We start from the raw sequence: 19,154 nt of genomic DNA, 5'->3' as shown, positions 1-19,154 counted from the left end.
GCGGTGGATTGGGGGTTGATATTGTTGTAGATGGTGGCAATTTTTCTGTGGGAGAAGGTGTTGCAGAGTTCTTGGGCGGAGTGGATGGTGTTCTCTGTGGCTTCCAGGTTGTAGAAATCCTTGACAATTTTAAAAAGTTCCTTCGCTTAAGCAGGGCTTCCTACAAATAGAAACTCCCTGCTCCCCAAAACATAATAGTAATTAAAATGCTTAACAGTTTAGGCTTGTACAGGTATATGGTAAGCAATGTGCAGGGACTGCAAATGTCTCAAAGCAGCAACTGTTATTTTGCATTCTTCCAGGGTTGACAAGGACGAAATCTGACCTCACAGATGATCTTGGTCTCTCTATCTCTATCTCTCTCTCTATATATCTCTCTATCTCTCTATCTCTCTATCTCTCTATCTCTATCTCTATCTCTATCTCTCTCTCTCTCTCTATGTATATATATATATATATCTCTCTCTCTCTCTCTCTATATATATATATCTCTCTCTCTCTCTCTCTCTCTCTCTCCCCTCTCTCCCCTCTCTCCCCTCTCTCTCCTCTCTCTCCTCTCTCTCTCCCCCCCCCCTCTCTTTCTCTCGTTTTCTCATCATGTACAGTGTCCTGTTTTTCATTTTTTTTCCACAGATGAAGGTTGAGTCAAATTTGCCGTGATTGATGATCTTCCGATCATACTTGTGTCAGGATGAACTTTGACAGTACTACAAAGTGATTTCTGGGCAGCAGTGAAGTTTAGCTTCTCTGGCTTGCATCATGATAAAATGATATGAAAAAAAGCCTTCGGAAAACTTTAAAAGATAACATAAGAAAAGGGTCTAGATGACCCTGTATTAGGAACAATGAAATTGGGAGCCACTGTCCATATTGGCTGAACCAATATTTTCTGCAGTTGATCATGGGGCGGTAGCATATTGCTTTGTGATTTTGTATTTGAAAATATAGTTTCTCACTTAGTGCTAATTAGATTGGTTTACAATAGCATTATGTCAAATGAAAAAGTACACGTCATCTGTAGGATAATCTCCAAACTGGATCTCCACAAGGTCTTATAGCCCATTGTTTTTAGATTTTCTGTTGGTTTGCATACCTAGAGAATTGGAGTTTCCGTTTCTACTTCCTAAAAGGTTTGTACCTTTAGGACAGTAACTTTCATCTTGAAAGGATGACTCCTTAAAATGTACAGTCAATTATGTTTATCCTGAAGCCTTTTCTGGGTCCGAATGCCCATAGTGTTTGGCAGGAGACCGATATCTGTTTTTGCACATTTAATTGTTAAACTTATGACATTGGTTGTGCCGTAATCTATTTTGTTTTTAAATTAATGAAATACGAATTTGAGAACTTTGCATTATGAAATGCTGTTTTATGCAAATTTCTTTGACTTTATGTATTATAAGTTAATCTGCAAATTGTTTTTGTTTGAATATGAAAAATGTTTAGTTTGGACTACGCGGAAAAATCTGTCAAAAACAGAGACACCGTCTGCGCCAACTCCTTTTAGATCTGCAACAACCACTCCTACTTTGGTCAGTAACGAGAAGAAAGCTGAGAGACCCACAGTCCCAAGAGCTAGCTCTTTGATGACCACTCGACACAAAGACCACGACAGGAGCATAACTGAATCAAATGAGGAATCTACAGTAATTCTTACAAAAGCAATTGGTCGGCTGACAGTGGGTGATGAGCAGAGCAGAATCATCAGGTGTGTATGCAAGAGCAATCTGATAAGGAGAATATTAATTGTACTGTTGTTTTCTTGAAGTTGTTTCTACTCAGTTTATAACTTTTTATTCGGAATTTAAAGATAGACTATATTACTTTTTTGGGAACAAAAACAATCTTTATCCTAGGCCCGGTATTTTCATTTTGCTTCTCTAGTCACGTGCCCCAAAGGTGCACTTGTTTCAATGGTGCGTCACCCTTGGAAGAGGTCTAAAGATCCTTTTTAAGGTGGGATGATGTCACACTGACCGCTAGTTACTGATCCTAGCATCACCAGACTGTTACCGCCTGCAGTTCCTTTTTAGACCCAAACCATTCCCTACCTGTGCTTTGGTTTTCCTAAAATATTCTTGAGTAGAAGATAATATAAAAGATGCATTTCACATTCTGAATTCACTCCACTGCGTCTTAAGTTTTCGTTGGCTTCAGGACTTTCCACTCTGCTATCCCATTAACTGACACTATGGAATGGGTAGATGGCCTAACCATTGCTACTCTAAGGATATGAAGGGAATGATCCGTTCTGCTCCCCTTCTTACTATAATAGTGATCTGTGGCACTATTCGGAAGGGACAACCCCCAGGTGTGGTGTGCTTCTGTGAGTTGATATATTTCTACATTTCGAATGTATTTTACCAAATATTTCCCAATGTCCTTATCACGTAATCCAAAGGCAGTGGCTCTTTTATCAAAAAGTAGTAATAGCTTAATGTATTTGTCAATTTCTGGTACAAAAATATAAAGTCCAGGATTACTAAATGTGTTTTTATTACCTGCCAAAGGAGTATAACACTACAATGTAGAGCTTATGTACCTATGTTTCTGTTAGTCTGAACCATATTCAAGTCTGTTTCAAATGCAGCTCTGATGTATACTTGCCACAGAGAAGTGCTCACGCGAGCATGACCTTACTTCACATTAATCAGTGCTCCATGTAATGTGTTCATGTTACCTTCATACAGCAGACAGTTCAACGTCTCTCCACACAGTCTCAATAAGTGTGAATAGAAAGCTGTGTGCTCTTTTTGCAAATGCAGTTGTCTAAACCCATTCTAATGCAGCATGAACACCCTTCCCTGACCATGGAACCACAGCCTCAGCGTACTTTTTTTTTTTTTATTAAACCTCAGATATGTCCTGATCCAGCTATGCCTTTTTTAGTTTTCTAATGAAGAAGAGCTTAAAACAACACCTAAAGAGGGCCTGGTCTGGGCAGAGACCCAACACCATGCATCTCTGCGGAGCTCCTGGGCCCTATATCGGTCTTTCTTAGCTTTTTCCTCATTGCTATTTTCACTCATTTACGATGGAGAACAACACAGTAGTGATCACCAACTTTGAAGCACAGGTATTTGCCACCCAACTCGGCGCTGCACTTAGATCACTTGAGCCACTCCTCCCCTGTGGTGTGTGGAGATGGCAGAGCTACCATCAAGCTGCAGATGGAGGTCAGCATCTTTACTAGAAGCCGGGTGTAAGAAATAAGGTTGTTGATTGACTAGGATGCGAGCCCTGGACAAGCAACAACCACAATCCTTGTCAGTGTAAGGCTTAGCTTAGAGGCAATGTGTCAAGTATTTGTGCAACACTTCAGACAGTAAAACTCCACACAAAAAAATCCAACACCAGTTTAGAAAAATGGAGCTTAGTTTAATAAATAAAACAAAACCATAATGATAAGCATCCAATCAGTGGAAACCGAGATATTGAATGTGAAAGTTATTAGAGAAAATTGCACCAAAAGACGTAAACCTCCAACTGAGGATATCTGATTGCGTTGGACCGGGACAAAGTCACAAAAACATACTCTAGAGCTTGGGCTGCTCCTTCTGTCTCATATTTACACATCACGGCAAGCAACACTCAGTCACTACCAACCAGGAAGCTTGGGAAATACAGGATCTCACAAGGATGGCTGGGGAGATCAATAGCAACGACAAAGAGCAAATAAAAGTAAGGCCAAAGCTTCACCGCTTACAAGACAAATAACAGCATGGGGCTTTTTTGGGCGAAGAGTGACTCCTACAGTCTCAACACAATGGAGCTCTCTCGTTCAGGCCATGATCCTGGATGGACTGTAACCATACACTGTTACAAACAGAACTTTATCCTTTTTGTTTTTTTAAACGATTTTCTTATCTCCCCTTTGCATGGGAATGTTTCTCAAAGTTTTATGGGAGGTTTGTGGTACGGGTAGTGGCAGGGTCATTGAATTTGTGCTAAACGTATCTGTCCTTGTGACCCATGGTCCCCCGGGCAGCTTTTCAAGGAGCTGACTCACCCTACCTGATGGTGTTCAAGTTTTGTGAATTACAACGTTCGGATTGTTGGTCTCAGTATGGATTCTTTATGCTCAGTCTAACGTTGTTGTTTGTTCCCTTTCTCCCTAGTTTATGTTTCTTTCAGTTTAGGGGGAAGATATTTCAAACATTCAAAAGAAAACTTGGTATATCGTTATAGGGATAGCAAACAGGATTGCGGCGCTTAAGCGGGCATGCCCAGATGGAGTGAGCTGTGCTAGCCCATCAAGCCAATGTAGCAGAATAATGCAAGGTTTAAAGATAATGACTTTAAACACTGGACCTGAACTCACTTTTGAAGTGCAGAACATTCTTAAAATGCCTAGATGCCAAAGAAATAGCTCTCCCAAAAAAATGTGCTATTCTATATAAACTCCTGAACTGACGTAAACAGTTGCCAAAACCCTTGTATACCTTACCATGGGAAACAGAATTAAGGGGACACATTTCAGAGGAGTCTTGGATGCACATATGGATACGTGCATTAAATCCTCTATTTGCACACAGCGTAAAGAAAATGGGCATGCAATTATACTATGCTGGTCCTTTACACCTACCAGACTCCATGCCATGCTTGGCTCCCCTGAGCTTTGTGGGAGAGGCTGTGGAAATCGATGTATTTTGGCCATGTGGTGGCACTGCGATCGGGTCCTGAGTTTTTGGCTAGGAATACTTGGCCAAATTCGATTTTGGCTAGGGATACTTGACCAAATTAGATTGATAACTGCCATTACATTACCTAGAAACCCCTTGGTAGTGTTGCCTGTGTTCACAGGTGAAGAGTTGGAATATCCGCTGGCCACCCATACTGGCAAACGTCTCGAACACTTTCAATTAGCAGTCCATCTAACGATAGTGCATGCCTGGAAACACATAGATCTGGGGTCTGTAAACCAAGCCCTTTGCCATCAATAAAGCAAATACAATCTCCAAGCAATGGACAAGACTGATTGCTGATGATTCTTTTCTATTTTACTTGCACTTTTCATTTCTTACTCTATGGGTCAAGTGATGTTGATATACCTTGGACAGTGTTTTATATCCTCTTTATACTGGGATTTATGAAAGTGATGCTTGCATATGTTTTCCATTATTCATTTATGTCACGGCCCTGCCTTGTTCTGATGTAATGTTGGATACTATGTAACTGTATGGTCAATGCCTTATTTCAATATTGCCTCAAACAATTGAAACAAAAACTGCGTTGTTCATCATGGTTCTCTAAACTACCTATGCTGGACTGAAATAAAGGCTGTTTGATCTGAAAAAATCGTTCTCATGGGGCGAACACCTACGATAAGCTTTGGCAGCACTAGACATACAAGAGGCATGGGATAGTAAGATGAAAGGGCGGCATTTAACAGAGTGTGTAACAGCACCGCAAAATATCTGTCCTTTATCGAAGATAAAAAATTACTGGTAAAACGCAAACACTCTTGGACAGTCATAAATTCTTACGTTAAACCAAAATCGCAAGCTTATTTAGCAGCACATTTTCGATTGGTTTAAAAAAAGAGTTTCATGCTGTACGGGCTTGGAGAACTCGAAACCAAGGATTTGCGACACACATGGAAAGGAAAACACCTAAATGCAAATTGCCGCTTATGTGGATATCGCAACGAATCTTTATGCCATTTGATGTGTGTCTGCCCTACAGTGAAAGAAGCAAGAAGGAGACTTTTAAAACCCATTTTTAAAGAACTTAAGATTCGTACCTGTAGGCAAACCGTAACTTGTTGGATGGGGGGGACATCAACCATCTTAATCTGTCGAGGGGCCAAGTTTCTTACCTTGATTGATACACTTTTACGAACAGTGGACAATACTAAATGAACATAGGTTATAAATTAGTTGAAAACATTGCATGAATTGTAAAAAAAAAAGAAAAAAACAATGTTTATTAATGAATGATCTTTGTATGAAATAGTTTTAAATCTTTGTAATTGACTTATAAACACATTTTTAGTATCATGCCTTGTGGTTGTGAAAACCAAATAAAGTTTTTCTTGACTGACTGACTGACTATACCTTATTTGCATATTAAATAATATATTCCGCACAATGAAAAAACCCTCTAATTAAAGTTTCGAAAAAACAACACCTAAATTAATTCCATTTTGTAAACAGACTTTGCCATACAGGAGCCATAATAATATTCACCTAGACTAGAGATTTTTAACAGGTTTTTAATTGTCATTGGGCCAACATCTTATTGGGAATTCGTAAAGCATCTAAAAATAAACAGAAAGACAAAGTGGGGTGGCTGGAAGCTTGCTCAGGACAGAGGAGGCATATGGAGATCTAGATTTGCTAAATGAAACGCAGAAATGTTAATTATTTCTTATCATGGGCCCGAGTTTTCACTGGATGTCAACAGGACTGTAAACTAATCTGAGGTCTTTAGACCCATCCCAAGCCTTACATCTTTCTATACCACACAGTCGTTTGCTTTTTTAGCTGACTAAGGGTGCCCATTGAAAAGGCTGAACTTTTGCCACATATCAGTGCAACGCAACTGCATTGGCACTGTTACTTTTTTTATTTGTCGTCATGAAAGTCATTTGCTCTCTATTTTTTTTTTTTTTTTTGTTTTAAATAGATTTTTATTGTCTTTAAAGCAGTACAGAATAATATTTGAGTATACAATTTTCTCATAGCGTAGAGCAGTACAGCACATGACATCACAACCAGCCCATTGAGATCACTTCTATGCAATTTTACATCTCTGATATCAACGCCCCATACGCCCGCCCCAAAGTCTCCCTCAGCAGTCTGTCTGAGGTTTCATCTTCCTGCGCTGGTGGTGGATCGCACATGTCTCCTCTGAATTTATTCCATGCCCCCCATACTTTACCCTATTTACGGGGGCATCACCGTCTGATGAACACCGATTGTTAAGCTACCATGTCCCTTCCCCATGCGGTCAGCGAAGATGCGTTCCCCATTTTTGGGCTATGTTCTGTTTAACTATCACAAGCCCCAGCGTAGCCCAGCTCTGAGCCTGACGAGTGAGGTCATTAGGTGCCCACACATTTAACAGACAGTGTCTAGGTTCCGGCACTAATGACACTACCCCCCCCCGACTGTGACAACGTCCGCATCACCCGCTTCCAGTATTCTTGGATTATGGGGCACTCCCATAGGGTATGAAAAAAGGTACCCTCCTCCCCGCAGCCGCGTAAACAGAATGGGTGTGGTGCTCTACCTATTTCATGTAGTGTATCTGGGGTAGTATGAGCGGTGTAGAATCCAGAGCTGTACCAGTCTAAGCCTCAAGGGCATGCCCGCCTCTTGCGGCGAGGCCAGTGCCTCCCGCCATTCCGGTTCGTCAAACTCGCCTACATCACGGGACCATTTCTCTCGCAGGGGTCCCGTTGGGTCCGGTAGGTTGTTTACTAGTTTACGGTATGTGAGTGACGTGGCCTTCTTTGGCATATAATCTGTCAACAACCTGTCCTCCATGGGCGACGCTTCCGGAACCTCAGTGCCGGGTGGTAGATTTGATAATAAGGCGTGCTTAATCTGCGTATACCGGAACCATTCCGAGGGCGCTAGTTCATACTGTTGTTGAAGGCATGCGAATGGGACTATTTCACCCTTATGCCACATGTCGCCCACCGTGGAGATCCCGATGTTGTCCCAATTGTCAAAGCCCTTGCTGTTCCTGAGCCACCCTAATTGCTTTATATCCCACAGAGGCGTGAGCTGGGTCATAACCCCGCGCCACCCCAGTCTGGCCTGGGCCGCATGCCAGATGGCGACGGTCTGCCTCAGAGGGCCGATGAGCTCTGGGGCCAGTCTTCCGTCGTACAGGGGAGACAGAACATCCCTCGTGCTCAGTACATCCCTATATGCCTTAAACGCTGGGTCTGACTGTGGAGCATGAAGCCATTGATTGATTACCTTCAGCTGTGCCGCCCAGTAGTAAAGTTGGATATTGGGGAGTGCTATCCCTCCGTCATACCAGCCGCGGACCAATTTGGACTGTGCAATATGTGCAGGCCCGTTACCCCATAGGAGGCCAGTTACCTGTGCCGCAATTGTGCGGAAGTACGCGGGTGGTATTTGGTACGGCATATTTTCCAGTACGTATATAAAGCGGGGTAGGGCCATCATTTTAAATAGCGCTCCTTTCCCCAACAGGGTCAGCGGTAGCGCACCCCAATGATTCACATCGCGTTTGAGGCGGTCCACGGGGGGTTGTAAATTCCGTTTGAAGAAGTCTGCTGGATCCGCAGTGATGTATTTACCCAGATATTTAAATGATCCCTCCGCTGTCCGGAGTGGGCAGTCCGCGGGAAGTCGTGGTGGAGGGCCGTGCAGCACATACATTACTGATTTGGACCAGTTTATGGTGTATCCTGACGCTCTTCCTTAGACCCTACAAATGTTAAGCAGCGTCAGTATGGAGCGTCACTGGGAGGACAGGTACAACAATACATCATCTGCATAGAGGGAGACACGGTCCTCCCAGCCATCCGACCATTTGAGTCCCCGTATCATGGGTTCCCAACGTATCCATGCTGCTAGATGCTCCAGCGCCAGGGCAAAGAGCAGTGGCGATAGGAGGCAACCCTGACGCGTCCCACGCGTCAGGGGGAAATCTTCGGACATATGTCCGTTAGCAGCAATGTGAGCCATTGGTTTGGTATAAAGGAGTCGGACCCAGGCACAGAATTTTGGCCCAAAGCCCAGGTGCAGTAGTATTGCAAATAGAAAGGGCCATTCGACCATATCGAACGCCATTTGCGCATCCAATGAAAGCAGCACCACCGGTTCCCGTAAACATTCCGCCCGAGCCAGTGCGCCGTGCAAGCGCCTCAAATTGTGGGCCGTGCTTCTGCCGGGCATAAAACCAGACTGATCCGGGTGCGCGATTTCCGGCAAGTGTGGTGTTAGCCTAGTCGCCAATAGTTTCGCGAGAATCTTAGCCTCCGCATTAAGCAGTAATATGGGGCGGTAGGAGGTACATCTATCAGCGGGCTTGCCCGGTTTCGGTATAGCCACTATGGTGGCCGTGCGTTGATCAGGCGGGAGTTCGCCCATCTGGAGACTCGGTGAACATGTTGAGCAAGTGAGGGGCAATCGTACCGACCGTCCTCTTATAGAGTTCGACCGGTATGCCGTTCGGTCCTAACACTTTACCGGATTGTAGTACTCCAATCGCCGCCTGTATCTCTTCCACCATGAGATCGGTTTCTAGGGCGCTCACTGCCTCAGGGATAAGTTTGGGCATATCAAGATCTTTCACATATGCCAGCGCTTCCTCCACGGTCATGGAGGAGGCGGAGGAGTAGACCGCTTGAAAGTGTTGTGCAAGGATGTGCACTATCGCGCGCAGTTCAGTTGTTACCTGTCCCTCCCCGGAGCTAATCTGCGCTATCCATCTTGTGCCTCTATCCCTTCTATCTAGCCATGCCAGCAGCTTCCCAGTTTTATCACCGACGTCATAAATCTTATGCCTTGTGGCTTCCAACTGCTGTTTGGTATGCTCCGTGAGGTGCTCCTTATACCTTGCCTGCGCTACTCGCAGGTTGTGAGTAGCCTCAGGAGTTGGGTCTTGGGCCTGCTGGGCCTCTGCCGTGTGCAGCTCCAGTTTTAGCGACTGTAGTTCTAATTGTTTTTCGCACTTGTGCGCTGCAATAGAGGCAATGGCCTGTCCTCTAAGGACTGTTTTATATGCCTCCCATAGGACAGTTGGGGAGTCAACAGAGGAGGCAAGTAAAGGCTCGTCGCTTTCACGATTGTCTTACGGACTGCGGGGACCTGGATATAGCCGTGGTGTATTGGATAGATATGGCGTCGTGTTAGGTGGTAGTGCGTGTATTGTAGGAGTATCGGGGAATGATCAGATATGGCCCTGGGTCTGATTTCTATGCTGTCTATATTCTTAAGACTACCAGCCGATCCCAGGAAGTAATCTATCCTTATTAAGCTATTATGCAGCCCTGAGTGGTATGTGAACTGTTGCGTTGTTGCGTGATGTAGCCTCCATAAATCCGCTAGCCCGAGTGCTTCGATAAAGCTCCCAAGGCGGGATACTCCCGTGCCACCCGCCCGTGCAGGGTATAGATCAATAAGTTCGTCTATGACAGCGTTAAAGTCTCCGCCAAGTATAAGCTCCCCCTCTGGCAGGTCAAGCAGAAACCCACTGAGCGCCGGGAGCGCCGTGGCGTGTGGTGCGGGAGGAATGTAAACAGGGGCTATATTTAGGGGCCGCCCCTCCCATTGGGTGACGATCGCTGCAAACCGCCCTGATCCATCAGTTTTAACTTTGTGTATTATTAAAGGGGACTGTCTTCGCACCATTATGCCCACCCCCCGGGACCCTGAAGAGAATTCGGAGTGTGCCACCATCTTGTACCCCCATCTATCCATCGCCTTACTAGTAGTACCGGTAAGGTGGGTCTCTTGCAGTAAGACCACCGCTGGGGCACACCCCTTGAGACCATGCAGGACCAGACCCCGTTTAATTTTGTCTCCCAAGCCACGCACGTTCCACATGAGCAGGGAGAGAGGCTGTACTGGAGTTAGAGGGCCCGCCGTGGACGTCCCTTGTGTTGTATCAGCCATTACAATGGCTGGGGCAGCATGTAACTGGCGTTGCGGATGCACCGGCGCAAGTCGTGTGTTCTATACTAGGTGCTTGTACTGCGTTTCTAAATACCACTTCCATCGTTAACATAAACTTTTGAAGAAAAGATTTGAACAACCCCGTCCTCCCCCAACCCCCTCCCTGCCATACGGACTCCGAACTGCCCGCCACCCCAACTCAGCAGAGTGCTTAGAGCCCAAACCCCAAAACATTATTTGCGTGCAAAGGAGCGGGAGGTCCGAGGAAGACCAAGTACATCCCCTGTCCCAAAGTCCAGCTGTTCATACGTTATAGCAGAACTGAGTAGCCACCTCAAGCCCCAGTAGGCCTCCTAGTCTACTGTACACCTTTAGTCCAAGAGAGACACATATAGTCGCATTATCCAGCTTCCCCCTGTGACCGTTCTGTCTCATCCACCCTTCGGTCGTGGTCGATGAGGTCCTCCGTCCCTCCAGGATGCCGCCTCCGCCTGTCCGAGCTCCCGTAGCTTTTCACCTGTTGCCACCCCTCGAACCAGTCGTGAGCTTCCTCTGGTGTCTCGAAGAACCATGTCTTCCCATCCGCTACAACCCGTAGTCGCGCCGGATAAAGCATGGAGTAAGGTAGCTCTCGGGCTCTTAGTTTCTTCTTGACCTCCAGGAAGCTCCTCCGCTGCGCCGACACCACCGCCGTATAGTCCGGGAAGAAGGACACCACTGAATTCTGTATACGCAGGGGCAGCGCCACTCGGGCTGTTTGAAGAATGGCATCCCTGTCGTGGAAATTGAATATGCGAGCCAGGACCGACCGGGGGGGTGCCCCAACTTTAGGCCTGCCCCCAGGCACCCTGTGTGCGCGTTCCACAGAAAAGAAGTTTCAAAGTCCCCTAGGTTGTAGTCTGGTTTTTATCAGTTCTTCCACGCAGAGGTCCATGGCGGGGCTCCCTTCACTCTCGGGAATTCCCGTAATTCGCACGTTATTGCGATGGGAGCGCCCTTCCTGGTCATCCAGCTTCGTCGCTATGCGCTTGTTCTCCGCCTCCAGTTGTGACACTTTTTGGAGCAGGAAGTTAGTGTCTTTCGTCAGGGTAGTCGTCGCTTGCTCCACTTCTGTGACTCTAGCAGACATTTTCTGGAAGTCCGCTCTAAGGAGGGTCACATCTGTGGAAATAGACCCCACTGTTTGCACGTTATTAAGGGCGGCCATGATGTCCTCCAGTGTCACTTTAGACGCTCCAGCTTCTTCTGAGACCTTTTCCGTGCGCCCATTTTGTTCCGGCAGTGGGGGAAGAGTCTTTACTGTAAGCAAATTTATCTAGTTTTCCCTGCTGGTGCGCGCGGTTCCCTTTCGCACTCATTTACGGGCAGATAATTGCACTCCTTTGTTACCTCTGTGCATCATGGGGCAGTTGGTGGAGCAGGGAGCCCTGGACAAACTTCTTCGCTCGCCGCTCAGTCCGAGGCTCAGTACCGTCTCAGACCTCTATGGGTGGCACTTTTCCCTGGCAGGAAGCATGTCCGCAGGCTCACCCCCGGGTCATCCAAAGCCCCACAATCTCACTCACTACTCCTCGTGCCCGCTCGAACCTTTCTAATCGTGCAGCGCAGCTTCCGTGGCTCATCTATGGGTTCCGGCACAAGAGGTTTAATGCACCACCGTCTGGCGACGCCACCAGTTGTGCTTCATCCACTCCCCCCGTCTCACGTGGCTCAAAGGCGGTGCGGTCAGTCAGCTCGCCCCCTGAGTGTGTCTCCACAGGCACCTCACCAGGGGCGCCTCACGTAGCTCGTGGTGCAATTTACAGAGGCCCCCGATCGGACCAGCGCAGCTACCTCAGAGCAATCCCTCATTGCCCCGCCTCGGCGCCTTGCCGGCCCCGCCATCCGTCTTCCGCTTCACTGCGGTGGTGCCGTGGCCAGGGTATGGATGCCGATTGTTTCCGCCAGGCCGCCTGCCGTATTCCGAAGCCTCCAGCGTTCCTCTTGGGCGGTCCCGGGCCTCCCGCACAGCGCCCGGGCCGCTCCGCCAAATTGAGGCCCCGGTCTCAGCCGTCAGTGCAGGCCGCAGCTGACGTGTTGGCGCTCACTGTGTTCCGGGCTACGGTGAGACTCCAGAGTCTGATCGGCCGGTGTCGCTTCGTCAGGGCTCCAAGCACATGGTCTTTGGGCACAATTTATAGCGCGGATTAGTGATCGGATTAGAGGGCAGTTGGCCTCACCCCCGGAGCTCCTTCAGGCTGCAGCCATCTTGCCTGGCAGCTAGCCACGCCCCTCTTTGCTCTCTATTTGTGAGTACTCTATAACCTGTCTCGCGCTTTTCTAGTTTAGTCTTGCTTAATTTTATATGCAACTCCCTATAGACTTTTCCCACTAACTAGCTTGCAAAGTTGATATCTTCTCTCCAAAAAATCCCTAATCAATTATCCACCTTTTCCCTTGTGTTCCCCAAAAACAGTGTATGTAATTTTTACAACCTCAAAACATTCTTCATTTTTTTACATAAATGAATCTCATTTCAAGATTTATTTAATTTCTTCATTTGAATTTTATGTGGGTTTTCCAATTCAGCATTGTGGTTAAAAATCATCTCATGGGCAAAGCTGCACACAGTTCTATAAACCATGTCCTATACAAACTCCAGGCAGAGTGTTTCTGTGTACTGTCCAAGTCACCAGTCCCTCTCTGAATCTCCCTTCTTAGGGCCACCCTGCTAACCATATGCTTAGAAGTAGCCTATGAATGTTTTCCCTACTTCGAGCCTCATGTATTTTATTTATTTCTTTTCAAATATTCGTCTGCATCTACAGTTTTAAAAGTCTGCTGTTGGCTGTTGTAAAATAAGTTTACAGAGGGTGGTTGGGAAACTGAGGTTTTACTCTTGTGATCTCCTTTTTGTAAGTTTTATTTACCATCCCACCTCTCATTGACGATCCGCAGTCGACTTACAGATTTCCTGGATTGCAAGTTATTGATAGCTAAAAAAAATCCTTTGTGAATAAATATGGTGCGGTGGGCCAACAAGATAATTCTCTTACTGAGAGATGGACTTGAAGAAGATAATTTTAGATTTTTTCTCCCGCCTTAAGATTTTCAATAGGTCTCTGTAAGCTGCCACCGTTTGTATTTGTAGTTTTACATCTTTTGCTGTAGCAACATTTAGCAAACCAGCAGTTTACAGAGACCTCTTATTATGCACAGCATGATTTTCTAGTCTGATAGTGGTGAGATAAAAACCAATACCAAACCAGAACATCATACAGTGCATGATAAAATGTATCATGTGTTGAACTGGGAATGTATGTACATTGGAAGAGGCACCTACACAACACCTGTCTTCCAGGCAAGGTGCTAAACTCAGCAGATGCAGGGGCCCCTCAGGGCTGGGGACGTTTGTGAGTATTTGGGATTGAAAACCCTCTGGAGAAAAAACTCAAAGTATAAGGGAGAGCATAGAATAAAAAGCATTTGTCATCATTGTAGCACTTTAAATCACCCAGGTGATGGCTGCTGTTCAGCAAAGGAGAAGAATGCAGGAGTACACCAATGGCTGGGAGGCAAATGACACCATATCAGCCCACCCTTGCTTAATAGCCCAGAGCCTTAACCCCTTTTAAGAAGTGCGGGAGGCCAGCAGAGACAGCACTGCTGTGAGTTGGGTTAGGGTAGACAGGGTGAATGAAGAGAACCATCTGAAGCTTGTTCCATAATGCGTTGGGATAGATGAGTCTCTGAGCTTGGGCCGAGAGTGCAAATTCCCTTTGCAAAAAGAACAAGCCAGGTTCAGTAAAAAATGAATAACACAGTGCAGTCACTCTGAAAAGTGACAAGTGGCTGTATTGGAAAGGGGGCTGTGGTTCCTACCATTAAATAAAAGTGGCCTACATGCAACTTACTACCAAGCTGCACAAACATGAGTTGTGCACACTGATAATCAGAAAAGACCACCTCTGAGCTGCCTCCTTAAACCCAAAACTTGGGTGTGAAAGGTGAGACTCATAAGACAGGGTTATCCAGTATTAGCGTATCTTTCATAGATTCACATGCCTGAATCATTCCCCGTCGTTGGGATGGGAGTCCCCGGTACATAAGTGAAGTAATGTAGAGAGAGATAGGCCTAAGGCCTCACATTAGTAACATATCTAGGTCCTTTTGTAATAAGGACCAAACTCCTAGAGAGCAACCAATCAGCTATCGCCACCCTCTGGAACTTTCCTGGAAGGAGCTCTAGTCCCTCAGATTTTTTACCGCACGTCGTGCTAAGGGAGTCTCCACTGAGCTCTGCTCAGGTTTTCCTTGTGTCTTCATGTCAGACACTCCTAAGAAAGGCCTTTTTAGGCCCTGTGGTACCTGCAGCAAGAAGTTACATGTCGAGGACCAGCATAAGGACTGCAACTACTGTCTTTATCCGGACCATTCACCTAAAGCCTGCAAGGTATGTCGTACCTTTTCTACTAAGACACTTAAAGACCCTGAGGGAAGGCTTTTAACTTGGCTGCAGAGGCTTAAGGACAAATAAGACCCCTTGTCCTCTGAGGAGAGTGAGAGCTTGTCAAAATCCTCTAAATCTCCCCAAAAAAGGCCCAGAGATGTCCCTCCAGGCCCTTCTTCGCAGCACCCTCAAAAGAAGACACGGAAAAAGTATTCAGAGGCTTCAAAACATAAGGATTTACCAACCAGGGAGTCTCCTTCCCTTCAAGGTTCACAGAAACCAGCTTCTAGCCCTCTGACTCTGCCGAGGGTGATACACACTTTTAAAAAGCCTTCTTCTACCCCGTCGACTACCATCTTGTCAACGGTGGCCTCGACGACGACAAGATCTCCTTGTACAGCTATAGGAGTGACCTCGTCGACGACGACAGTTTCTACAATCTCCGCCTCGTCGGCGTCCATCTCGTCGACGACGACAACGTCATCTTCGACGGCACATACCCCTTTGTCGTCGACGATCATGATCATGACGTCGAAGATAGCGTCGACGACTTGCTCGACGACTTGCACAGTGTCGAGTGGTTCTTCGTCGATGATACGCATGTCGACGTAGAGTGTACCGTCGCCGACTCTACCATCGTCGACGACGATGACTTTGTCGTCGAGCCTCATAGACGCCAGAACCAATTGTATCCATTGATGATTCTTCGTCGACGACGAATATACCGACGATGGCCTTGTCGACGACACTTAACTCAAAGGTGGAAAGTACATATTTTCAACAGAAATTTGCAAAGCAAAGGCTGACGCCTTCCCTTACATCACCCAGCAGGGGTTAACCATTACCTCCATCTCATCTTTTGGACGAGGATGAGGATTCGGACGAGGACAGCATGTTCAGGGCTGCAAGAAGTCCCTCTGAACTCGATGTCAAATACCAGGAGGATTCTGACTATGACGAACAAGATATGGATGAACAGGCATATTATCAGAACGAAAGCCATCATCAACAGCCACAGATCGTTTGTCTTCCTTCATCCCTGGTCTCTGGCCTCCAATGTATTATTTCGGACTACAAAAAGAGGTCCCCTACCTCTGCTCAGTCTCCTTCTCCAATTCTCTCTCCGCCTCTGAGGGCGCAAGTTCCACCACCACCACCACCTCTTACCATTGATGTACCTGTGCCACCTCCCCCCTCTACGGATGATGATGATGATGAGGAGGTGGAACAACAAGAGGAATGGGAAATTCAGGATACTCAGTCACATCATGACGAGTGGGACGACTACGTTATCCCTCTTCCAGCATCACCGTTGCCTCCTCAAGCGGACTCGCCTCCTGAAGATATTGGAGGCTTCCATAATCTCCTGGAAAGAGCAGCACAGCGTTCCCAACTTCCTATACCTTCTCACCAACAGGACTGTTTCCTTTACGACTTCAAGGAACCTTTCAAGAAATCGGTAAGATCTATGCCTATCATAGATTACATCTGGGATCAAGGCATCAAAATAATGCAAAATCCTTCTACGGTTCCCCCAGTCTTGCCAAGACTGGACAAAAAATATAGAGCTCCAGACAACGCTCCAGCTTGCCTTCTGGGCCATCCCAAGCCTGATTCACAAAGTACTCCGGTGGCTCAGCGTAGGTCAACAAATCCCTCTGCCCCACTTTCAGCTCCTCCGGATAAAGAGGGCAGAGGCCTAGACAGTATTGGAAAGCATTTTTCTTCCATGTCAGCGTTAACGATGCGAGTATCTAATTCTTTAGCGTTATTGGAGCGCTACAACAGGCATAAGTGGTCAGACATTGCACCCTACTTGGAGACCCTGCCGCAAGAGTCTAAAGAGGAGGCAAAGAAAATATTATTAGAGAGCGAAAGATCAGCTTCAGGAATTATCGATTGTGCGATGGACATCGCATCTACTGGTTTCCGCCAACTGGCTGGGGCGGCGGTCCTATGACGCCAGGGTTGGTTTAAGGCAACAACATTCCGGCCTGAAATCCAGACCAAAATTCTGGACATGCCCTATGATGGTCAACTCCTCTTTGGCACTCATATTGATGAAGCCCTTCAAGGAATCAAGAAGGATACAGACACAGCCAGAGCTTTGGGTACCCTTCAATATAAAAGCACCCCTTTTCGAGGCTCATGGGGTAGAGGGTAATATTCCAAGAGAGGAGGCTACCAGCCATATAGGTCTTCCTACTCCTCCTCCAACCAACAATATAGGCCACAATTTCAACAGAGGCAACAGACACAGACTTCGTACAACAAGTCTTCCTTTCGTGGTAAGGCCGGACGACAGAAGGATTCCGCCCGATGCCAATGACTTCTCTCTACCGTCTATCTCCATTTCCTCTCCGCCTTCCAAAATAGGAGGAAAAATATCCCACATTCTACAGAATTGGAAACAAATAACAGACCGTTAGGTTCTCCAACTAGTACAATTTGGACACTAGCTGGAGTTTGTACAAACTCCTTCACAAACACCTCCTCAGTCTATGGTTCACAAGCATATACACCTTTTACTCTTGGAAATATCATCAATGATCCAGAAAGGAGCTATAGAACGGGTTCCTATTCGTCAAAGAGGAAAAGGGTTTTACTCCCGGTTCTTCTTGGTAAGCAAAAAGGAGAAGAAATGGAGACCAATACTACATTTGAGAAGTCTAAACAAATTCCTAAAGAAAAAATCGTTTCGCATGGTCACCATTCAATAAATCCTGCAACTTTTCAATGCGAACGACTACATGGTATCCTTGGATCTCCAAGATGCATAGTTTCATATCCCTATCCACAGAAGGCACAAAAAATTTCCGAGATTCGCTGTGGCTGGCACGCATTACCAGTTACGGGTCCTGCCCTTTGGACTCAAGTCAGCGCCACGCATCTTCATAAAATGCCTCTCTCCAGTGGCTGCATACCTCAGACAGCAACATCACCAAGTCTTTCCTTATCTCGACGACTGGCTCGTCAAGGCACCCTCTCCAGACAGCGCGAGGAGATCTTCGAGAGCTTGTCTATAGCTTTTCAAACAATTGGGTCTCACCCTCAACCCAGACAAATCAGTCCTACAGCCTTCCCAACAAATAACATTTCTGGGAGCTGTCCTGGATACGGACCAGAAAAAAGCTTTCCCGTCACAGGAGCGACAACAAAAAACGTCTACAATTAGCAGAGCGCATAAGGAAAAAGTCTCTTTCAGTGCACCTATTCAAATTCCGCCTCGGAATGATGCCATCCTGCATTCTTCTGGTTCCCTACTGTCGCCTCCGTATGCGTCCTCTCCAGGAGTCTCTCCACTCAATGGGTTCAAGTCGACGGATCCTTCGACGACATCGTACAGGTGACCCCTCAGATGGTCGTTGCTCTTCACTTGTGGACCCTTCCACAGAAACTCTCTCGAGGCCTACCTCTCTTAACTCAAGCCTCTCCCCAAGTGATAACAACGGATGCATCTCTAGAAGGTTGGGGAGCCTTCCTCCAAGAGCTTCAGATCAGCGGAAAATGGTAATCTTCCAAACGGAAACTACACATAAACCTCCTGGAGCTGAGAGCAGTTTATTTAGCCCTCCTGGCGTTCTTACCCAGGATCAAAGGTTCTCTAGTGCTCGTCAGGACAGACAATACTACGACGATGCACTACCTGAACAAGCAGGGAGGAACCCGTTCACTACCACTCTCGCGAATCTCAAAAAATCTGGAACTGGTTGATTCAGCACAAAATTTCCCTGAGAGCGGAGTATGTTCCAGGAAAAGACAATGCATTGGTAGATTCACTAAGCAGACTGCAGACAACATGCCACGAGTGGGAATTGAACCAGCATACTCTCAACAGCATATTCTCTCAATGGGGCACACCTCTGTTGGATCTGTTTGCCACCCAGCACAACGCCAAATGCCAACACTTCACAAGCTGGCATCCCCAACGGGGATCTCTGGGGAATGCATTTTCAATAGCATGGTTCGACGTTTTTGCCTACGCCTTTCCACCGATTCCCCTGATTCCCAGGGTCCGCAGGAAAATGAAGGCAGAGCCCTGCACACTAATCCTAATAGATCCAGCAAGGCCTCGCCAACATTGGTTCACGGAGCTCCATCTTCTCTCCCTGCAACCGCCAATT

General features: G+C 46.5%; 1 protein-coding gene across 2 annotated transcripts in view; it reads left to right on the top strand.

Annotated features, from left to right (window-relative positions):
- The window catches only part of LOC146855050 (NAD-dependent protein deacetylase sirtuin-3-like), a 353,106-nt gene that overhangs the window by 240,285 nt on the left and 93,667 nt on the right, over positions 1 to 19,154 (top strand). For both annotated transcript variants that reach the window (XM_085650556.1, XM_085650557.1), the window contains exon 2: positions 1,447 to 1,708. In XM_085650556.1, coding sequence (XP_085506682.1) covers positions 1,447 to 1,708 — 262 coding nt within the window. The remainder of the gene's footprint in view (positions 1 to 1,446; positions 1,709 to 19,154) is intronic.

This window comes from Triturus cristatus, chromosome 4_1 (assembly GCF_964204655.1).
Source record: "Triturus cristatus chromosome 4_1, aTriCri1.1, whole genome shotgun sequence".
Lineage (NCBI taxonomy): Eukaryota > Metazoa > Chordata > Amphibia > Caudata > Salamandridae > Triturus > Triturus cristatus.
The sequence above is the reverse complement of the archived record's forward strand: the minus strand, read 5'-3'. Positions and strand labels throughout refer to the sequence as shown.